This window comes from Berghia stephanieae, chromosome 11, assembly GCF_034508935.2.
Source record: "Berghia stephanieae isolate SIO BIC M18660-M18661 chromosome 11, UCSD_Bste_1.3, whole genome shotgun sequence".
Lineage (NCBI taxonomy): Eukaryota > Metazoa > Mollusca > Gastropoda > Nudibranchia > Aeolidiidae > Berghia > Berghia stephanieae.
Genome location: NC_088370.1, coordinates 42,941,858 through 42,963,633, shown reverse-complemented (window position 1 = coordinate 42,963,633; position 21,776 = coordinate 42,941,858). Strand labels below are relative to the sequence as shown.

At 35.8% G+C, this 21,776-nt stretch overlaps 1 protein-coding gene across 1 annotated transcript in view; it reads left to right on the top strand.

Moving 5' to 3' along the window:
• LOC144957138 (uncharacterized) overlaps positions 1-21,566 on the top strand; it is a 25,711-nt gene extending 4,145 nt beyond the window's left edge. Inside the window, exons 4-9 of the mRNA XM_078888158.1 lie at positions 952-1,036; positions 2,980-3,107; positions 4,522-4,674; positions 15,870-16,058; positions 17,989-18,148; positions 20,602-21,566. Coding sequence (XP_078744284.1) covers positions 952-1,036; positions 2,980-3,107; positions 4,522-4,674; positions 15,870-16,058; positions 17,989-18,148; positions 20,602-20,716 — 830 coding nt within the window. The 3' untranslated portion in view covers positions 20,717-21,566. The remainder of the gene's footprint in view (positions 1-951; positions 1,037-2,979; positions 3,108-4,521; positions 4,675-15,869; positions 16,059-17,988; positions 18,149-20,601) is intronic.
• The last annotated feature ends 210 nt before the right edge of the window (positions 21,567-21,776 follow it).

The window sequence follows — 21,776 nt, the reverse complement described above, 5'->3', positions numbered from 1 at the left end:
GAAAAAAAAAAAAAAAAAAAAGAGAGAGAGAGAGCGAGAGAGAGAGAGAGAGAGAGAGAGAGAGAGAGAGAGAGAGAGAGAGAGAGAGAGAGTTTCACCATGCTCAATGGGCTTCACAATACTTCATTTATTCCCTTAGTGAATCATACTGAACCAAATCTCCATTTCAGTACAAACAGTACACAAGTTACCTGCAACTGCAAGGGCTCAAACAGAGTGGGGTCACTTTTCTGGCTTTTTCCTCCCCTCTTTTTGATGATCCGTTTACCTGACTCCACAACAAGTGACAAAATTGGAGTGAAAGCAAATTTCAGTTGTTAAATCACTCAGTTGATCTTGAAACAATGCTTTAAAAAAATGTATATCTGTTTTCGTCGTGATAAAACAAAAAATGTATATCTGTTTTCGTCATGGTAAAACAAAAAAGGTATATCTGTTTTCATCGTGATAAAACAAAAAATGTTTGTGGTTTTGTCGTGATAAAACAAAAAATGTTGTGGTTTTGTCGTGATAAAACAAAAAATGTTTGTGGTTTCGTCGTGATAAAACAAAAAATGTTTGTGGTTTTGTTGTGATAAAACAAAAAATGTTGTGGTTTTGTCGTGATAAAACAAAAAATGTTGTGGTTTTGTTGTGATAAAACAAAAATTGTTGTGGTTTTGTCATGATGAAACAAAAAATGTTTGTGGTTTCGTCGTGATAAAACAAAAAATGTTTGTGGTTTCGTCGTGATAAAACAAAAAATGTTGTGGTTTTGTCGTGATAAAAAAAAATGTTAGCTCCAAGTCTCTTATTTCTGGTTGTAAATTTAATTTTCAAAATCTGAACCACTGTGACAAAGTACTGTTGGTTGGTCACATCTGGAGTGTGGTAAACTCTGCATAAGATTTCAATTCACGATTCTAATCCCCTTTCCTTCTCATTTTGTTTCATCTCCGGACTATAAAAAAGACTGTAGCGAGACTCATACTATAACAGACTCGCATATATATGGTACTGATATCAAGAAGAGGATACCTAAAGCACAATATCTGGTGTAAGAATAGCATGATGATAATTATAATAATAATAATAATAATAATAATAATAATAATAATAATAATAATAATGATAATATAATGATAATGATAATAATAATAATAATAATAATAATAATAATAATAATAATAATAATAATAATAATAATAATAATAATAATAATAATAATAATGTGGTTGTTCGTATACAATTTCAGAAATCACTTGTCAAATTACAAAAAATTTGCATAAAAATTACTAAATTTGAAGTTTTCAATTTGGCATTTTACCAGAAATGAGGGAACAACGGGAACAATAACAATGAGTGATAAAGCATCAAGAGGAGTTCAGCTATAGATTGCAACACACTATTGTCATGAAACCTACATGAGATTTCAATCTGTTGGGTTGGACTTGCACAAATGCTTTATCACTCATTGTTGTTGTTCCCTCATATCTGGTAAAATGTCTTTAACATCAAGCATCCCTGTCCATGATATTGTTATTGTGATGGTGATGATGATTATTATTAATATTATTATTATTATTATTATTATTATTATTATTATTATTATTATTATTATTATTATTATTATTATTATTATCGATTAATTGCACACTCTGCTTATACGCTACACATTCCCAAAAAAACTGATTTTTTTTCTATATAATCGCTCCACTTAATAGCACACCATCTCCGCTTAATACTACACCTGATTGCAGTGGCATTCCACACAACTTATTGGCCGAAGCATTTGATCAATTCTTTACAATGGACAACAATATACCCATCAACGGTGAACTGACATCTCAGGAGCTCCGTTCAGACACAAAAAAAAACCACAATGCCTGGATAATGAAGATGAGGATCAGTTATCGTAAACTACCCCTGACAAAACTGAAAAACTTGACATGGTGGACAAACAACGTCGCTAACTAAATCTGAGAAGAATGCTTGACAGATGATCTACATTGACGGGATTGGAGACAAGGGTTTATAAACAGTTTGCACAGAATAGCAATCTATCAATGCTTCATAATTATTGTTCTTACAAACACACATGTCACATTTTGTTGTCGGTAAAATGTGAATTAAGAAAATGAAGAAAGAAAAAGAAAAAATAACCCCAAATATTAAAACAAATAACCAAACTGGAAAAACAAGTAAAGAAATAAAAATTGAAAAAGAAACTTTCTAATAAGGTATGTCGAGTATGACAGTCCCAAGCCTGTATAAAAAATCCAGAAGGGAAGGTCCTACATAAATTGCACATGAAAGCTAAGGTTTAGATGATATTATTAGCTCTCCACGTAATTGCACACTCTGCTTAATCGACACCCAAAACCGAACTCCCGAGGGTGTGCGATTAATCGGATTCAACTGTATTATTATTATTATTATTATTATTATTATTATCATCATCATCATCATCATCATCATCATCATCATCATCATCATCATCATCATCATCATCGTCATCGTCATCGTCATCGTCGTCGTCGTTATTATTATTATTATTATTATTATTATTATTATTATTATTATTATTATTATTATTATCATCATCATCGTCGTCATCGTCATCATCATCATCATCGTCGTCATCATCATCATCATCGTTGTTGTCGTCCTAGTACTTATTATTATTATTAGTATTATTATTATTATTATTATTATTATTATTATTATTATTATTATTATTATTATTATTATTATTATTAGTATTATTATTATTATTAGTATTATTATTATTATTACAATTATTATTATTATGTTACTATGATTATTGTCATCGTCATCATCATCATCTTCATCATTGTTGTCCCCATCATAGCCATGATTGTGTTTTTTTTAATTTGTTGCTGTTTATGGTATTATTATTGAATTACCGAGGTGTTTTTGTTTTGTTTTTTGTTTTTTCGAATAATGGGTTGTATTCAAATTCTTCTCTGTGTCTTTCAGTCCATTCAAGTGCCAGTTTAAAATCCATGTCAGAATAACCGAAGTGATGACAATAAACCTTCGGGAACTGCATATTGTGGATAATAATGATGACAAATGTGATAAAAACTTGCTCACCATTTATGACGGTATGTTTTATTTTTATTAGAACATTAGCTTTTATCTTGAACTTTTATATTTCTTGATATCCAGTAAATGTGCTCAAAACGCTTTATGAGGGGTCCCAATCCAACAGTAACACATATAGAATGAGACATGATGCCTTTATGGTTTGGTACTCATAGTGCATTGGAAGAATGTGTGTAAAGAGCCTTTGAAGGTGATTTCTAAATGACCAAGATCTCTGTTACTTTTGTCTGTCAAAAAATATGCAATCCAGTACAGTACAGCAGTTGAAACAGTATGCGAAATTGTTCCACTTGTTACAGTGAAAACATTGCCTTCCATGGTGAATATGGAACTCTTTTTGGTAATGAAGCTATTCCTATGCTCTTATAAAATCTCGAAAACTTGCAAAAAAAAAATTGCAAAAAAGCAGTAGAATTTGTGGCTGCAATGCAAATCGGGGATTTTTTGTGTTATTTTGCGACTGCAAACAATGCAACAAAAAAAAAAAAAAAAAAAACAAAAACAAAAAGAAACGCCATGCCATTATAATGTCAGTACAGAGGACAGTATTCCTGTTTTTCTGAGGCCATGTGAGATGTTCCTGGTCATGCAATTTTCTATATATGTACTAGTGTTAGAATACTACCTAAAACGTGTAGTATGGACAAATATCAAGATTCCGTTAATGTCCTAGAACCATTTGACTTGACACCCCAGCATTATTAGTGTAACCATTTTTGGAATCAATGAAATACGGTTTACAACCAAAATGAAAAGCTTTTGTTAGGTGCAAGTTTTGGGCTCACACTGGCGGTAAAAAGAATTAAGACGGTCTGATACATTAGTTGAAGGCTATAAGAATTTTTTTCAAAATGTATGTGCCACTCGGGATCGTTATAATCAAATTAGACCACTGCTGTGTATCGAATGAATTGCTACTCATCGGTGAACAGTCTCATGCTATTAGTTGTGTATTAACTCACTCAACCCTAACACTGACTATATCCGTAGTTTACCGGGTTACTTTTACCCCATGCCTATTTATTACATTTTTATGACAAATTATACTAGTATCAAAGCTAATGTTTGTAGTGTTTACATGTTAATGGTAGTCGAATAAAACTATCTATGTACTGGCTCATTTTTATAACATTTTTTTCCAATTTTGAAAAGTAGCAAAAATCTCTAGGATTGAGCGAGTTAATAATTCATACTGTAAAAGTATTCACTTTTTCTTTTGGGTGTAACAGAACTTTTGGAACATGCTATAAATAGGTGTGTACATAAATATATAATAAAATTTAAAAATTAAGTATTTCACCCTATCACCAATAAGTGATGCAAGGTATTAAAAGAGTCTCTTAGGAATTTGATTGTGATATGATATTCTTTTAACATCATATAAACTTTCTGACCTTAATGTATGACCCCCAGGTCTCAGCAATTCATCCCACATTCTGGCAAGCACCTGTCACAGGCAATATAAACAGATCGACAGCTCAGGGAATGTCCTCTTAGTTGAGATTGTCATCCAGAAAAAGATTGAGAGAGATCTTCTCATTCATCTTAATTTCAAGTCAGATTACGGTGAGAAAAGTAGATGTTCTGATGTTACAAAAAGTAGTCCTACAAAACCATAAGGCCTATGGAGGCAATTTATTCTGGTCAGGGTCAATAATATAATCTAAGCTACTCAGTCTCATGAGACGAATCATCTTGGAGTCAACGGGTAATAGAAAACTCGTACCATTGATAGTATTAACATAATCATGTAAATAGTAACTAATATATGATATTAACTTATTTGTCCCGTCTTGAATTTAAAGTTATTTGAAGTTATTTTTAAATGTGTTAAAGCCAACATATTCATTTATCTTTGTATGAAATAATGATAATATAGAGAAGTGATTCAATAGTTATATTTATACAACATTTTACCGCTTACAAATAACATGTAACTGCTACCCAATTTCTTATCTACTTCTTTTACTTTAAAACAAATGATAGATATTTCTATGAATAAGGCGATAACCAAAATACTGTGTTCGTGCAAAATAATTTATTTATTCATCAGCGGAAATATTTGCACACTGCAATAACACGATTTTTACTTATTATCCCTCTCTACTTTTATTATAACCTCATTTAATCTTTACCATTTATAAAGTATCTTCATACTCATTTGATATTTTATTTATATCGAAAACATCCTATTGCAACAATTCTATTATAAGTGTATTATCGACACATAGTCACCATATATCCGCTCATTGTTCCACTGTACTTTTAAAGATATTAAAGATTAGGCTTTGCCAATTTTTATGTAATTTCTTTACATTTGATATTTCTTTTATATATTACCGAATTATGTTGTGATACAGAATTTTAATTTTCATACAAGGATGAATTAAGTATATCTTTTTATATCTTACTCGTATTCTTCTTCTTCTAGGTTCCATGCCTGGTCCAGGCTTCGGATACTGCATGAATTATCTCTCTCCATTCCTCCCTGTCTCTTGCTTTTTCAAACAGCTCTTGGATTGTTAGGTTGGTGAAGCCCTTCAGTTGGTCTATGAGTGTTTTTCTTTGTCTCCCCCGGGCGCGTTTACCAGGTATTTTTCCACAACTTGCCAGGTATTCATTCTTATCTTTCCTTACTATGTGTCCGAAAAAGGATAGTTGTCGATCCACTATTAAGGGCATTAGTTTCCTTTGTTGGTATGTTTGTTTTAGCACTTCTTCGTTCGTTTTGTGTGCGGTATACGATATTCTCTGCATCCTTCTCAAGCACCACATTTCAAAAGCTTCAATGTTCTTTTGTGTTTCTGCATTTGTAGTCCAGCTTTCGCATCCGTAGAACAAGATTGGCCACACGTAGCACTTCAAGACTCGGAATCTAATCCCGAACGACATCTGTTTGTTTTTCAAAATGTTTCCCAGGTCCATGAAGGCCTGTTTGGCTTGAGTTATTCTTGCTCGTATGTCTCGGTTACATCTTCCATCTGTTGTCACTATTGAACCTAGGTATTTAAAACTTTCTACGTTGGTAAGCTGCTCGCCGTGAATCGTTATATTGCAGGTGTTGTTGTTTTCAGGGTTTTTCTGTATTACCATGCATTCTGTTTTGGTGATATTCACTTCCATTCCCTTGGCTTCACTATCTACTACCAATTTGTCAACAATCTTTTGAAGTTGGATTTCTGATGTTGCAATGAGTACCGTATCGTCTGCGTATCTTATATTATTTATGTTGTGACCTCCTACTTTTATTCCCTCCATATTATTTATGCCCCTCATGATTGTTTCTTGGTATAGATTAAACAGATCTGGTGAGGCAACACACCCTTGACGAACTCCTTTCTTAATAGGAATGGAATTTCCTGTAGAGTTTCCGATTTTGATAGATGCCTGCTGGGTGTAGTATAATGTTTGCATGAGTCTGAGGTCTTTCTCATCAGCGCCAATGGAGTGCAGTTGTTTTAGTATTTCTTCGTGGCGTACTCTATCAAAAGCTTTTTTGTAGTCGACAAAACAGAGGTATAGTGGGGTCTGAACCTGTATAGCTCTTTCACTTAAAACACGGAGGAGGTATATTGCGTTCCTTGTCCCTCTGTCAGGTTGGAATCCATATTGTTCTTCTGCGATTTCGGGGTTAATCTTATTCCTTAGCCTGTTGATAATTATACGCAACAGTATTTTGTTGATGTGACTTATTAAACTTATAGTTCTAAAATTTTCGCATCTGACTGCACCTGCTTTCTTTGGTATTGCTATGAAAATAGAGTTACAGAGATCTTCTGGAATTTTCCCAGTATTGTATATATTGTTGAATAATATGTGAAGTTCATCAATTGCTAGATCTCCTAGGCTTTTTAATACCTCTACAGATATTTCATCAGGGCCTGTTGCTTTACCATCCTTCATTCGTTCCATGGCATGTTCAATTTCACTTTTTGTGATGTTTGGTCCGCTTAATGGTTCTTTGAATTTCAGTGGTGGTTCATTTCTATTTGGATCATTGTACAGTTCGCCTATGTATTCTACCCATCGGCTTTCTATATGTTGTTCTTCAAATAGCAGTTCCCCTTGTTTGTTTTGGATACAACTTCCTGCTGCTACTCGTATATCATTCTATAAAAAAATAGTTTTCTAATTTTTCAGATTTTGCCGGTAATTCTGTGTTGAACGATAAAAATTTAAAACATTGACTTTTGGAAAAATGTTGATACCCAAACCTATTTTTTTAAAAATATATTTTATAGATTAGATAGATTATTAATATTACTTGATCGTATCAAGAGAGATTAAAAATTACGTCATCATTTATTGTTGCGGATGAGATTATTATTTCTTGATAGTATCAAGAGAGATATAAAATGACGTCGTCATTTTCTGTGGGGGATTTGCTAGAATTGTGTAGAATCAATTATACTCGCAATGAAAGTCAAAAAGGACTAGGTGCTACATCCTAGCAGATTTTCTTAGTATTAATTTGAGTCAACAGATGATAGAATTAGCCTGAAATCAAAAAAGGTTTGCAAGTTACTCCTATATCAGTCTGTAAGAAATAGTTTTATCATTTCTGACTTGCCAGTAAGTTGTGCTCGATGATAAAAATTTAACATTGGCTGTTCGGAACAATCTTGATCCCCAACCCTATTTCTTTTTTAAAGCTAATGAAGCTGACATCACCTGGCTTTCAATTGGGTGATTAGTTCTCCCTTTAACAGACTGTAAATTAAAGTTTAAAGTTACACATAATTTTTGTGTTAATACAATTGATTTGGTGGGAAAACAGGGGAGTATTTTACATAAGTGTATAGCATCAATTTGTCGCTGTCCTTCTAGTGTTTCAAGGTTCCTCTTGCCAAGAAAATATGGTGACAATGTTGGCGACGCACAGCGATCAATTCTTGAAACTAGATACGTCAGGAAAATCAGGGTGAGTGTTGGATTTGTAAACTCTTACTTTTGGGGATGAGTGGCTAAGGCATTGCATATATTCACCTGGAGCCTGCAGTCAGCATCGATTTTTGTGGGTTTTTTTTTTTTCCTGAACAAGAAACTTAGCCACAGTTGCTCACTTTGCTGTACTGCTCTAAGGTTTACACTTGGACAATCTCAGTCTGATTTTGAAAATTTCTCCTGGGCATCGAAAAAAGGGTGTTGAGTTTTTTGTTGTTTTTTTTTTCTTTAAAAAAATTTATTACATGTTTGCAACCCTTACAACTAGTATCACTTTGTGTGAGTTTTTTTAAATGTTGGATCAAAATTTGGTAAATTTCAAATTCTTTTCCGATTCAGTTTTGCTAACAAACTTTTAGTTTTTCTGTTAGCTCAATTAGTAGAGCGCTCCAAACTCGCATTCCATTTTGAGTCTGGTGCTCTTCTGATCCCCTTTTCTTTCCAGCAGTGATGGGTATAGCCTTGGTTGTACAGTCCTTGGCTGAGGGGGAATAGTCAAACGTATTGTGTTAATTTTAGTTGTATAGTTGTATAGTTTTCCAGCGTATTAGGCGTTTTGTGCCTTTGCTGATCTTGGCATTCAGTTCATCGAGATAAAAGTCAATAAAAAGCCCTAACAGATCTTTTGACCTGTATCTATAATATATAACCTTTTTGATAAATTGAAGGCCCTAACCCTAACAGATCTTTTGACCTGTATATACGTCTAACCCTTTGATGGGATTTTAATGGGCGGTTCAACTATGCTAAACATGTAATCTGCTAAGTGGCTATCTAAGCTATTTTTTAAGGCGTTGACACTTGGAGCATTGGTCACCGTTTCAGGGAGACTGTTCCAGCGGTCGATCACACGTTGATTAAAGTAGTGTTGCCTAAGCGATGTGTTACACCTTGGTTTATGCAGCTTGTAATTATGACCTCTGGTTCCATTGTTTGCAAACACGAAAAGTTTACTCTCGACTTGATACAAACTGTGTGTAAACTTGTATGTTTCAATCATATCACCTCGTACTCGTCTGTATGTCATGCTTGGAATTTCAATACGTTTCAGTCTATCCTCATATTGCTTATCTTTCAACCCAGGAATTACTTTTGTTGCTCTGCGAAGCACGCCTTCAATAAGTTTCTTATCTTTCTCAATTTGTGGTGACCATACTGAGTTGCTGAACTCGAGATGGGGTCTGACTAATGCAGTAAATAGTATTTTCATAGTTGCTGCATCTAAATAGGTAAAAGATCTTCTGATGAGTCCAAGGATTCTGTTTGCCTTATTAACTTGTGTTTCTATATGCTTTGAGAATTTTAATTTAGTATCAACATGTACTTCCAAATCTTTCTCAAGTTTTGACTTATTCAGAGCTGTTCTGTCGCTACAGTGATGCTGTCTCATATCGTAGTGAAAGATTTTGTTTTTCGTTCCAAGATGTAGCACTGTGCATTTTCCAGCGTTGAACTTCAGTTTCCAATCGTCTGCCCAGTTGACTAGATTGTCAATATCTAACTGAAGACTGTCTCTATTTTCTAGATTGTTTACCTTTCTGTATACTTTAGTATCATCGGCATACATTGAACATGAGCTAGACAAAATACTTGGTAAATCATTAAGGAAGATTACGAAAAGAGTTGGACCTAAGACGCTGCCTTGTGGCACTCCACTAAGAACTTCTGTCCAATTTGACACTGTGCCTTGCACGCTAACTCTCTGTTTCCTGCCTACTAGAAAATGCTTAATCCAGCTTAGAGTATTTCCTTGAACACCATGAGCTTCCAGTTTGTTTAAGAGTCTTTGATGGGGAACAGAATCAAAAGCTTTAGCAAAATCTAAGTAGATTGCGTCAACTGAAGATCCTTGGTCGAGAAACTCTGTCCAATCATTTAAAGTCTTTATGAGGTTAGTGGAACATGACCTGCCAGAAACAAAGCCATGTTGGCATTCAGACAGTAACTTGTTGTTCTTTAGGTGAGTTATGACATAGTCTCTAATAATGCTCTCCATTATTTTGCAAACCACTGAGGTGAGGCTAACTGGTCGATAATTGCCCGGATTACTCTTGTCTCCTTTCTTGAATAACGGTGTAACTTGTGCTTCTTTCCAATCGGGTGGAAGAGTTCCTGAGTCAAGTGATTTTTGGAACAGTAACGCTAATGGTTCGGAGAGCTCTTCTGACAACTGACACAATACGCGGGGGTGGAACATGTCAGGTCCTGGGGACTTGTTCAAATTGAGTTTGTCTAGTTTCTTCTTTACAGTGTCTTTGTCGAATTCTATATCTGATAGTATGTTGTTTACACTTTTTCTTTCACATGTAGGTATATTAGTAAGATCCTCGTTGGTGAATACACTGCTAAAGAACTTGTTAAGAATATTGGCTTTGTCAATGCTAGATGAGGCTGTCTTATGATCATCATACAAATCTGCAATACCGTCTTTAGTCTTCGTTTTTGTTCTAGCATATGCAAAAAACTTTTTCGGGTTCACTTTAGCCATACGAGAAATAGATCTCTCATAGTCCTTTACAGCAATTCTGCATGAGCTTTTGGCTTGATTTCTGGCCCTCGTGTAACTAATATAGTCTGCACCCTCTCTAGTTTCTAAGTACTTTTTGTAAGCTTGCTTCTTTTTCTTGAGTTTTGCCAAGACTGTAGGATTGATCCACCGAGGTGAAGTTCTGTCTGAACTACTTTTAACTTTTGGTACGCTGATGTCCACTGCTGACATAACTTCAGATTTGATAATAGTCCATGCATCGAGTACAGACAGGTTTATTATTTTTTGTGTTAGGTCTGCAGCTGAGACTAATTCAGAAAGCTGTTTGTAGTCGCCTTTATCGAAACAGTAGCGGGGTTCGTTCGAGTAACATTTCTTTGTGTAACATCTAAAGTCAAAATATAAAACCTGGTGGTGACTCTTGCCTTGTGGAGCCTCATGTCTTATTGAGTCAATCATTGAATGTTCATTTGTAAAAACCAGGTCCAAAATATTTGGGGTTTGCTCTGAACGGTAGTGAGTTGGTTGCTTAACGTGCTGTGTTAAGAATGAATCCCTGACAGCTTCCATGAATTTAGAAGCAGAGTGATCTGAGTCCTTGGGGGATAACTCGTTTGCCCAGTCTACTTCAGGAAAGTTAAAATCTCCCGTAACTAGAACATGTGATTTGCCTTCTGTCATTTTAACTAAAAGTTCATTAATCTTATCATTGTTTTCAAAAGAGCTATTCGGTGAACGATAAACCGAGCCAACTAACATCCTATCATTGTCTCTAAGTGTTATTTCACACCAAACGGATTCTTTGGATGATAAGTTGTCTGACAACTTGACTGGTTGAGCATTTAGCTTTGAACGAACCCATATGGCTACACCACGATGACAACTTTTATCCTGAATATTGTGAAAACAATCAAAGCCTGAAGTTCTGAAGTTCTACCGGCTCGATTTTACCTCTTTGCTGATTTTTAGGTAACACTTCAGTTATACTTATAACATCAACACTCTCAGCATCAATCGGAGGTGAAATGTTTTCCTTGTAAATCATCTCTCTGTTATGTACTGATCATTGTATTTTTATTTTGAACACATCTTGTAAACATTTAAGTATGTTCTTATTTAGTGGGATCCTGTGCTGGTTTCTGGATGAAACGTTTAGATGACCTTAAACTAAGTACTTTGGACAACCTGGGTAATTCCTGTTGACATCAGACATCTTGTTTGATGGATTAGCTATATTTCTTCATGGAATGCCTAGGGGACTGTATCCTGGCATGGTGGTTGTTTGCAAAATAAAATCCAACATTTTGCAAATAAAAAAAAAAAAAGAAAATTTGCAAAAATTTGCGAGAAAAAAAACGGGAAAAATTGTCACACTGTTTCAATACGAAGAACAGAAACAGTTGAAAATTTGCAAGCGACAAGAGCAATACCTTAAATTAATACTTGTTAAAATTTAGTTAAAACTCATGATTGGTTAAGAAATGATGCCCGTTATACCAAAGTCGTGTAAAGATTAAGATATCTAAAGTTTCCAAACTTGCATCTTGTTTTTAGCAGTCATCATCATCATATCTTGTCGCGCCAGTGAGTCAGCCAGTCCCGGGCAGTCTGGTTGCATTCCTCAGGTCAGCATTGGTGCAGTGAGGTCCCAGCGAGCATTCAGACAGGATGTGGTCCATGGTCTGTCTGGGGTGACCGCATGGGCATTCAGTGCCCGGTGAGATTTTCCATTTAAAGAGGTTGGTGCGGTGTTTCCCACCTTTGCTCTAGCTCTGTTCAACGCCACCCATTCTTTTCTCTTGAGGTCTGTGCCTGCTGGGAGCTTTTCTGTTGGGGGCTGGAGGGCATCGTTTGCTGTCTTGTCCCATTCTACCCATTTGTCCAGGCGGAAGAATGCTGAGTGGTCTGGGTGAAGGCTCTCTACTGTGAGGAAGCTTTTCCTTGATTTGAGCCTGCTTTTGGGGCAATTGTGGTCATGAAGGGGTGTCTCTGGTCAATTTCCTGTTTGTATTTTTGTATTTGGGCATGAGTTTCCCTCCGGATGTGTGGTGGGGCTATTCCTGCTGCACGGTAGACCAGTGGTAATGGAGTTGCTCTCAGCTGGCCCGTTATGATCCGGCAGGCGTTGTTGAGCTCGGGGTCTAGCTTGGAGGCATGGCATGATCGGGCCCATACAGCTGAGCAGTACTCCGCAGTTGAGTAGCTGAGGGCCAATGTTTTAGCAGTGTTGTATGATTGGCGAAAGAATTTACCCAGTCTTGTTGAAAACCAAAAAGTCCTATTTGGATCGCTTCTAGAATAAGTTTTCCATTTAACAATGTTACATTATTTTCAATACGATGCAGAAATCATGTTTGATTTATTTCTAAATATTAAATGTTCTCCAATGAGTCCTGACATGAATAAAATGGACTACAGCATAATATGGACAATGATGTCAAACAGTGTAAAAAGCAGAGCTAGATAAAAGAGTAGTCAATTTAAATTTCATGGAATCGAATCATTATCTAAGATATAAGAAAATCAATTGGATCAAAAAAGATTTTTAAAAAGGCTACTCGCAGTCATAAAGCAAAATGGGGGATTGACGGGTCACATTAAAAGTTGGGAATTACGCCAAAATCTTCGACATGGCAAATTTGAGGTGTATCTATTAAAACAATCGTCAAGTAAATATTTCTCAATAAATTTTTTTCTGAAATTTTGTGTACATAAAGTTCAATAAATTGGTTCTGATTGTGATGAAATTTCAGACTTGCATCAGTTATGATCTGGGGGTTACAGACTTTTCCAGGGTTTTTTTCATCACACCCAATACATATACCTAGAAATATTTATAAATTTATCACTTACTACAATCATTATATGTTGATACTAAAATAAAGAGCTTTTTCTCTACCTGGGCTAGTTGTCCATATTCATACTCTACTGTAATCTTTGACATGTTTCTTTGTGCTAAGATTATGAATCAACATTTTAATCTGTGTTCATTTCAGCACCCTTGTTTGTCTGTGGGAATTAGTGTCACTTGATGGTTATTTAGAGGTTGCTGTTAAGAAATACGGGGACAAAAATCACTTTTGGCCATGTGACGAAATATACCTTGAAGTTAGAGGTAGTTGGAGGAAATTTCTAGTCATCTGCTAGCTTGACTGTCTGTCTACACATGCATATCTGTCTGCCTGTGCAGGCATGCCTGTCTATGCTGGCATGTTTGTCTGTATATGCAAACTTGTCTGTCTTTGCAAGCTTGTCTGTATAGGCAAGCATGTCCGTCTGTCTATTCAAGCATGGCCATCTGTCTATACAAGCAGGCCTGTTGTGTCTGTGCAAACATGTCTATCTGTCTGTCTTTGCAAGCATGCCTGTCTGTTTATGTAGGCATGTCTGTCTGTCTGTCTGTCTACGAAAGCATACTGTCTTTCTATGCAAGCATGTCTATCTATCGGTGCAAGCGTGTCTGTCTGACATGCAAACATGCCTGTCTGTCTGTCTGTCCGTCTATCTATGCACGCATGTCTGTCTATCTATGCAAGCATGTCTGTCTGTCAATGCAAGCATGTCTGTCTGTCTATGCAAGCATATCTGTCTGTCAATGCAAGCATATCTGTCTGTCAATGCAAGCATATCTGTCTGTCAATGCAAGCATGTCTGTCTGTCTATGCAAACATGTCTGTCTATGCACGCATGTCTGTCTGTCAATGCAAGCATATCTGTCTGTCAATGCAAGCATGTCTGTCTGTCTATGCAAACATGCCTGTCTATCTATGCACGCATGTCTGTCTGTCAATGCAAGCATGTCTGTCTGTCTATGCAAACATGTCTGTCTGCCTATGCAAGCATGTCTGTCTGTCAATGCAAGCATATCTGTCTGTCTGTCTGTCTGTCTATCTATGCAAGTATTTCTGACTGTCTATACAATCATGTCTGTCAGACTATTTGTGTCCAACCACCAAAAAACGGTATTATATTGGGATGATTTAATAGCTATTATTTCAATTTATGTTCAGAGATATTTATATGTATATATATTTTTTCAGGATGATACACATAAAAGGGTTGATCAAATAAAAATTGTCCTAATTATGAAGGAATGTTTGGATTCTCATGAAATTCTATACACTTACTTTTATTCATCTACATAGTCCCCAGTTAAAGTGGTGCGTTTCTCCCATCTTTCCTTGACCTTGAAAAGTCCTTCCAAAGTAGCTCTTGGATTTGACCTTAAACCAGTCTTCCGAAGCTCTTAAAACTTCCATTTTGGCACTGGCACAGGAGCAAAGTCCCAGCCGCCATCTTGCTTTGTTCATACACAGTTTAATTCAGAAAATTTGTCCCATTCCTTAAAGGTATTTTCGACTCCAGAACTGCTATTGCTGCTATTTACCACTCTTTTATCAAGAACAGTCAAGATAGCAACCATCTCTGTGTAAATAAAGCAGGGACCTCACTGCTTTACCAATGCCTAAGTTTCATCTTCAAAATGCTTCCCTTTGAGGTATTTCTTTAATGTAAGGAAGATATTTAAAATCTAAAGGGGCCCAAACGAGTGAATAGGAAGAATGAGTTAAGATTTCTAATCCGCAATCATAGGATGGCGCATCGTCCTGCAACAGCAGAACTCCATTTCAAAGCTTCCCTGGATGTTTGTATTCAATCCAGTCTATTAAAGAGTCATGTTTCCCGTTAATTGTTTTGTCTTTGGAAGGCAGTCAAACATAATAATGTCTTCCATGTGTCAAAAAATAACGGTAAGCATGGTCTTTACAACAGAGCAGCTCATCTTTGCAATTTTTAGGGGTGGGCTCTTCACAGATCCTCCATTGCTTTGAAAATCATTTCATCTGTGCAGCTATGTGGCCTGTTGTATGACACTTACTTTTGGATCAGAAGGCCCTGGGTTTGAGCCTCGCTCTGTGCATAGTTGAGTCCTTGGAAAAGGCTCTTTACTCACATTCTCTCACCATACTCAGGTAAAATGAGTACCTGACCGTTAACAGCGTTGTCTTTGTCTGAAAAAGATTGTCATGTCTCATAATACGTTTTTAAGTGTTCCTGCTGGCCAGGGACCCCTTGTAAAGCGCCTTGAGCATGTTTAGTGGATATTGCGCTATATAAAAAAGCTCAATTTCTATACCAAACCCTTCTACAGCCTACAACAAAAATAACAATAAAAACATGGCTGCATTACTTAAGAAAAACGGCAGAAAAAAATAAGCACATCCTTTTCTGTAATAAGATCTTTGAATGGCACTCTTTATTTGAATTCATTTCACAAATTCCATTCATGAGCCATCATCATCATCATCACCATTTTAACAACCCTCAGGTCCTGATCCAAGTGCTCCTTCCCTGCGCCGTTTTTGTGGAAATTTTACATCTGATTCTGGACTGGTATTTCGAAGTTCAGAGCGAGTCCTTTACCTCCACTTCTATTTTGCGGCAAAGCCGAATAATTGGCCTGACACTAACCATTACAATGTCCATTACTACACAAGAGAGTATCCATCACCTAGAGGTAAGGAATTTGTAACTTCTTCTTCTTCTTCTTTGGAAAACTCAAAATTCCAACTAGCCATTTGAAATGGATCAACAACAAAACAAGAAACTCAGCATTTGATTTTGAAATCTCCCACTCGAGAACAAACCATCATCTTTACTCTATCATCCCTCTACCATCAGACTTTGGAACTCCCTACCAACCAATTGTAAACAAACCCTTTCGACTGATGACTTTGAAAAATCGCTCCCTGCTTCCCTCTATCTTCTTCTTCTTCTTCTTCTTCTTCTTCTTCTTCTTCTTCTTCTTCTTCTTCTTCTTCTTCTTCTTCTTCTCCTCCTCCTCCTCCTCCTCCTCCTCCTCCCTCCTCCCCCCCCCCTCCTCCTCCTCCTCCTCCTCTTCTTCTTCTTCTTCTTCTTCTTCTTCTTCTTCTTCTTCTTCTTCTTCTTCTTCTTCTTCTTCTTCTTCTTCTTCTTCTTCTTCTTCTTCTTCTTCTTCTTCTTCCATTAAGGCCAAAGTTCAGGCTGAAGATTGTATGGCCGATTTTCCAGTAACAGGGGTTTTAGAGGGAAGCAGGGAGCGATTTTTCGAAGTCATCAGTCGAAAGGGTTTGTTTACAATTGGTTGGTAGGGAGTTCCAAAGTCGGATGGTAGAGCAAAGATAGAGTAAAGATGATGGTTTGTTCTCGAGTGGGAGATTTAAATGCCAAGTTTCTTGTTTTGCTGTTGTTCCATTTCAAATGGCTAGTTGGAATTTTGAGTTTTCCGTTTTGTGCTTTTTGGAATATGAGGAGTTTGTTGATGGAACATCTTTCATGTAGGGGTTTTCATTGGAGATTGTTCATGAGCTAACAAACTTAATTTGTTTAGCTATAGCATGGGGAATTGAAATAATTGAAAACACTAATTGGCAATTTGTTTGCAACAAATTCAAGAAAGTAATTTTGGGTGAGACGATTTTCAGGTTACCTAAATCCCAAATAAATACCAGTAAAAACATTAATATTATTAGAGTAATAGATGAGGGCCTCAATATCACGTCAGTCCGTTATCCACAAATTATACCAGTACCAGGAGATGAAAAAAATGGCCATAGATTCAATATATAAAAAAGGTTTGACGAAATATGCGGTGAAAACATGCATAAAGCAAAATAATGCCATCACATGTTGCGAATGGTGTGGCATTTTCATGGAGGGACAAAAACATTGTGTGGGTTTTTATGGGAAATCACAGAATTAAAAGTCTTATTGGGCATAGGCACTCATTTATATTAATGATTATGCGATATTGAGAAATACGTTAAACCAAGAAAAATCTTTTGAGCCATCAACGGTCAAAATTGATCCTATAATAAAGCCTGTAAGTGTATGCAAAAATAGGCATTTAAAAAATAATAATAGATTAGACTTATGACACTTGAAAGTACCAAAGACTTTTTACTGGATATACCTTGAAATACCAATGGGATATTGGAATGGTTTCCAATTAATGGCTGTATTTATTAAAGGATTTATTGTGATAAAATGATTCTATCAATTCTTATGAAATTTGCAGGATTTAAATGATGATATGAGGTCCTGCTGTGGGTGATTCAAAGAGGAGTAGTCCAGTAAAAAAAAAAAAAAGGCTCTTTACTCACATTCTGACATTGTACTCAGGTTTAAAATATGTGACACTATGCCCTGTCGAAAAATATAGTAAAGCGAAATTTTAAGTCTTTTCCTATATTATGCTATTGTTGGCTAAGGACCCCTTGTTAATGTTAAGCCATTTGAGCACAATTAATGGATAGTGGCTGAGTTCACACCTTTTGTGGGTTTTTTTAATGACACAGTCATTGTTAAAATAAAAAAAACCATACATTTAATTGTAAATTTGAAATATAATTCATTGTTAATTCAGTTTGATTTTGACGCAAGATCCTCCTATTACTTTTGAAATACAGGCAATGATGATGATAAGACTGGTATCATTATAGCAGTTTGCGTGTCAGTCTTTGTCTTATGTGTCATCTGTTTTCTGATCATCTGGTGTATAAAGCGTGTCAGAGGCCAACGGGAAAATGAGATGAGTACTCGAGAGTCTCATGAGTTAAACCTCCATAGGTGAGTAGGCTTTGAAGCATGTGGTGAGTGTTGTGTGTATGGATATTATTATTATTATTATTATTATTATTATTATTATTATTATTATTTATGATTATTATTTATTATTATTATAATTATTATTATTATTATTATTATTATTATTATTATAATAATAATAATAATAATAATAATAATAATAATAATAATAATAATAATAATAATAATAATAATAATAATTATTATTATTATTATTATTATTATTATTATTATTATTATTATTATCAAATCAGAACAGCTTCATCACAGAGAAATCATACGAATTAAGTGGCGTTCCAATTAACCATTTCCACTCTTAGCCTCCATTGGAACAACCTATCAAGACTACACATATCTACTAGGCTTAACTGAAAAAGGCTTGGCGCCTATTAAATATTTACGATTGTATTAAACTCACCAATATAAACTATACATCAAAATTCGCATTATTTATTCTTCTATTAGGTAACCAAATTTTGTTAAACTTATATTTCTTGATTTTAATAAATCTTTTTTGAAAGAACCTTTATTCCAACATGTCAGATGAAAAAATCACACCAAAAAAAAATGCAATAAACAGCAGAGAGTTGTACATCGATAAATATTCAAACGGCTGAAACGTACTTATGGTGACTTGTGTGTTTGTATTTGAACAGTTCAAAAGTGGGTAAAGTGCTTTACGGGAACTGATGCTGTTTCCTAGAGCAGGCTCGCAGTGGTCGTCCACAAACTGCATCGTGCGAAGCAAATCAAGAACAAATTGACAAACTTAATCAAGCCAGTCGACAGATAAAACAATCTGACATTTCGCAAAGGCTTAGAATTTCATTGGGAAGAGTTAGATATTTAATTCGAGAAATCCTGGGTTTATGCCCATCGGATACCAAGAATGCTCACACAAATGCATGACCACATTGAAAGAGGAAGTTTTCTTAAAGTCATAGCTCACCCCCCTTACAATTCCGATATTGCTGCAAGTGGCTTTTTTCTTTTCTTAAGAATTAATAGACATCTCAAGGATGCAAATTTTATCCAGTGATTGCCAGGTGCAAGCCGAGGTGACTCGATGGTGTCAAAATTTGTGACATGAAATCCTCTTCGACGCAATGCAATAACTGGTGCATCGTTGGTGGCTCTGTGTAGATGGGAGGAATGACTATGCTGACATTTAAAATGATAGACGGAAAGGATACGAACTAAGCTTTGTTTTGATACATTACTATCAACCTGAACAACGGCACCTACCAACCATTCTCAAAACCCAACATCATCCCATTGTACGTCCATAGACATCGCAATCATCCGCCATCTATAATAAAAAAAATATCCCAGAGAGCATTAGCAAGTGTCTATCTAACAACTCTACGTATCTAACAACTCTACAAACAACATATTCAAGGATGCAATCCCACCATACACAGACGCACTACAAAAAAGTGGCGATGAGTACAAACTAAAATATGAAGAAGAGACCATTACCACCCCAACGAAAAAACGTGGAAGAAAATGAAATATAACATGGTTCAACCCACCCTACAGCAACAATGTGACGACCTCTATCGGTAACAAATTTTTCAAGCTAATACAAATATGCTTCCCTCCCAGTCACGTCTTATACCCAACCATGAACAAAATCACCATCAAAATAGGATACATCTGCATGCCAAACATACACAACACTATTTCCTCCTACAACAGACGAAAACGATCACAGTCAGCTCAGCCCAACAACAACATAGATAAAAAATGCAGCTGCAGGACCTAGGCAACATGCCCACTGAACGGCAATTGCCTGACTCAAAACGTTATTTACCAACCCACAGTTACACGCCCAGACACACCAAAACAAGAAACATATGTTGGCCTCACTGAGTGTTTATTCAAAACCAGATACAATCTGCATAAATATTCCTTCAGAAACATACACAAATGACATTCAACTACACTAAGCGAACACATTTGGAACCTCAAAGAAAAAACATACAACACAGCATTACATGTAAAATCATCTCCAGAGCACAGTCGTACTCCCCCTCTACTAAGATTTGCAAAATCTGCTTAGAAGAAAAATTCTTCGACATCAGAAAACCGAACATGGCAACACTCAACAGAAGAAACGAACTAACATCTTCATGCTTTCACTTCCTGATGAGAGCGAATGCTCGAAACAGTATTGTAGAAGTTGATGATAATTATACTTGAAATATATACTTATATATAACATTTCAAGTATAATTATGATCACACACAGATAGATATAAAATTCCAATAAGAATCCACATTTGTTTCCTCTGAAAAAAGGCACATAAAACACAGGATTAGAAAGATGTGACTTTGCTTGTTAGGAATGTTTACATACAAACATTATGGTGTGATGAATGAAAACTATTTATCATGAAGTTCATCTTTAAAAATTTTCCTTTTATCTTCCCTAGTACTGACGGTGCCCTTAGCCAGTCTGCTGCAGCCACAGAAGCTGATGTCAATTCTGTAGGGGATCAACCACCATCTTACGGGGAGACTGTGACCAAGGGAAAAGAAATTGTGTGATCTTGTCTACTGTCAAGCCACTACCATTGCCTTTTACTTTTAATGAATAATTAAGCCTACCTTTTACTCAAGGATTGTAATTTTAATGCAATCATCAAAATGAGAATTGTTGCAAGATTTCATTTAACCTCTCTTGGTAAAACTATGATTTTCTTTCCCCATCTACGCAAATCATGTTTTCTTCTTGAGGCCTGAAAAAGTGAGGACATTGTCCTGTTTATGTACAAAGACGAATGAATTGGATGTTTCAGGTTTTAGCCCTTATCAATTGATATGAAATACTGCTTGAATGAATAATAATAAGACATGAAAGGGTTGCAGCAGATAATATATGGGAGTGATGGGAGTTGAAATAAAGACCAGACTGGTAAAGCACCCATTGCCTGGCTACAAGAGAGACGCTTTGCCATTAACACCATCCTCTCCTCTATAAAAGGTGATTCCAATTGTATTATCTCTATTGAGTCCCTCTCACAACTTCTTGAAGTCAGGAGATTAACAAATAAACAACATGAAATTTAATTGGTGAGTTAGCTTTTTTAAAGCTATGAGCTCTATTCTCAACACACACATGTAACACATAGATGATTGAGAGATTGGGTCAACTCTGATATTAAGCCAATATCAATTCAGAAAAACAAGTGGAGCAGACACTTATGCTAATACTAAACTAGAAATTTTAAGAACAGAAATTGGGCGGGGTCCTTAGACATCCCTTAGACATCCACGTTGTGTCTTCTATCCCCTTATATCTGTTTTCCAAGTTGTTCTCTGTCTTTGTCTTGGAATGGGATTACTTAGTTTTGTCACAGCCCTGGCTGGAGTCCTTGACTGTGAGGGGGTGGGGGGGGGGGGGGAACAGTCAAATGTATAGTTATAGTTTTGGGAGACGATATTTGTTTCCCTTGTAAATCATCTCTCTGTTATGTATTGTTAGTTATGTATTCTGTAAACATTTGAGTGTGTTCCTCTTATTGGGATCCTGTGCTGGTGTCTGGGTGAGACTTTAAGGTGATCTCAAACTAAGTACATTTTGGTATGCTCTTGGAATCTACATCTG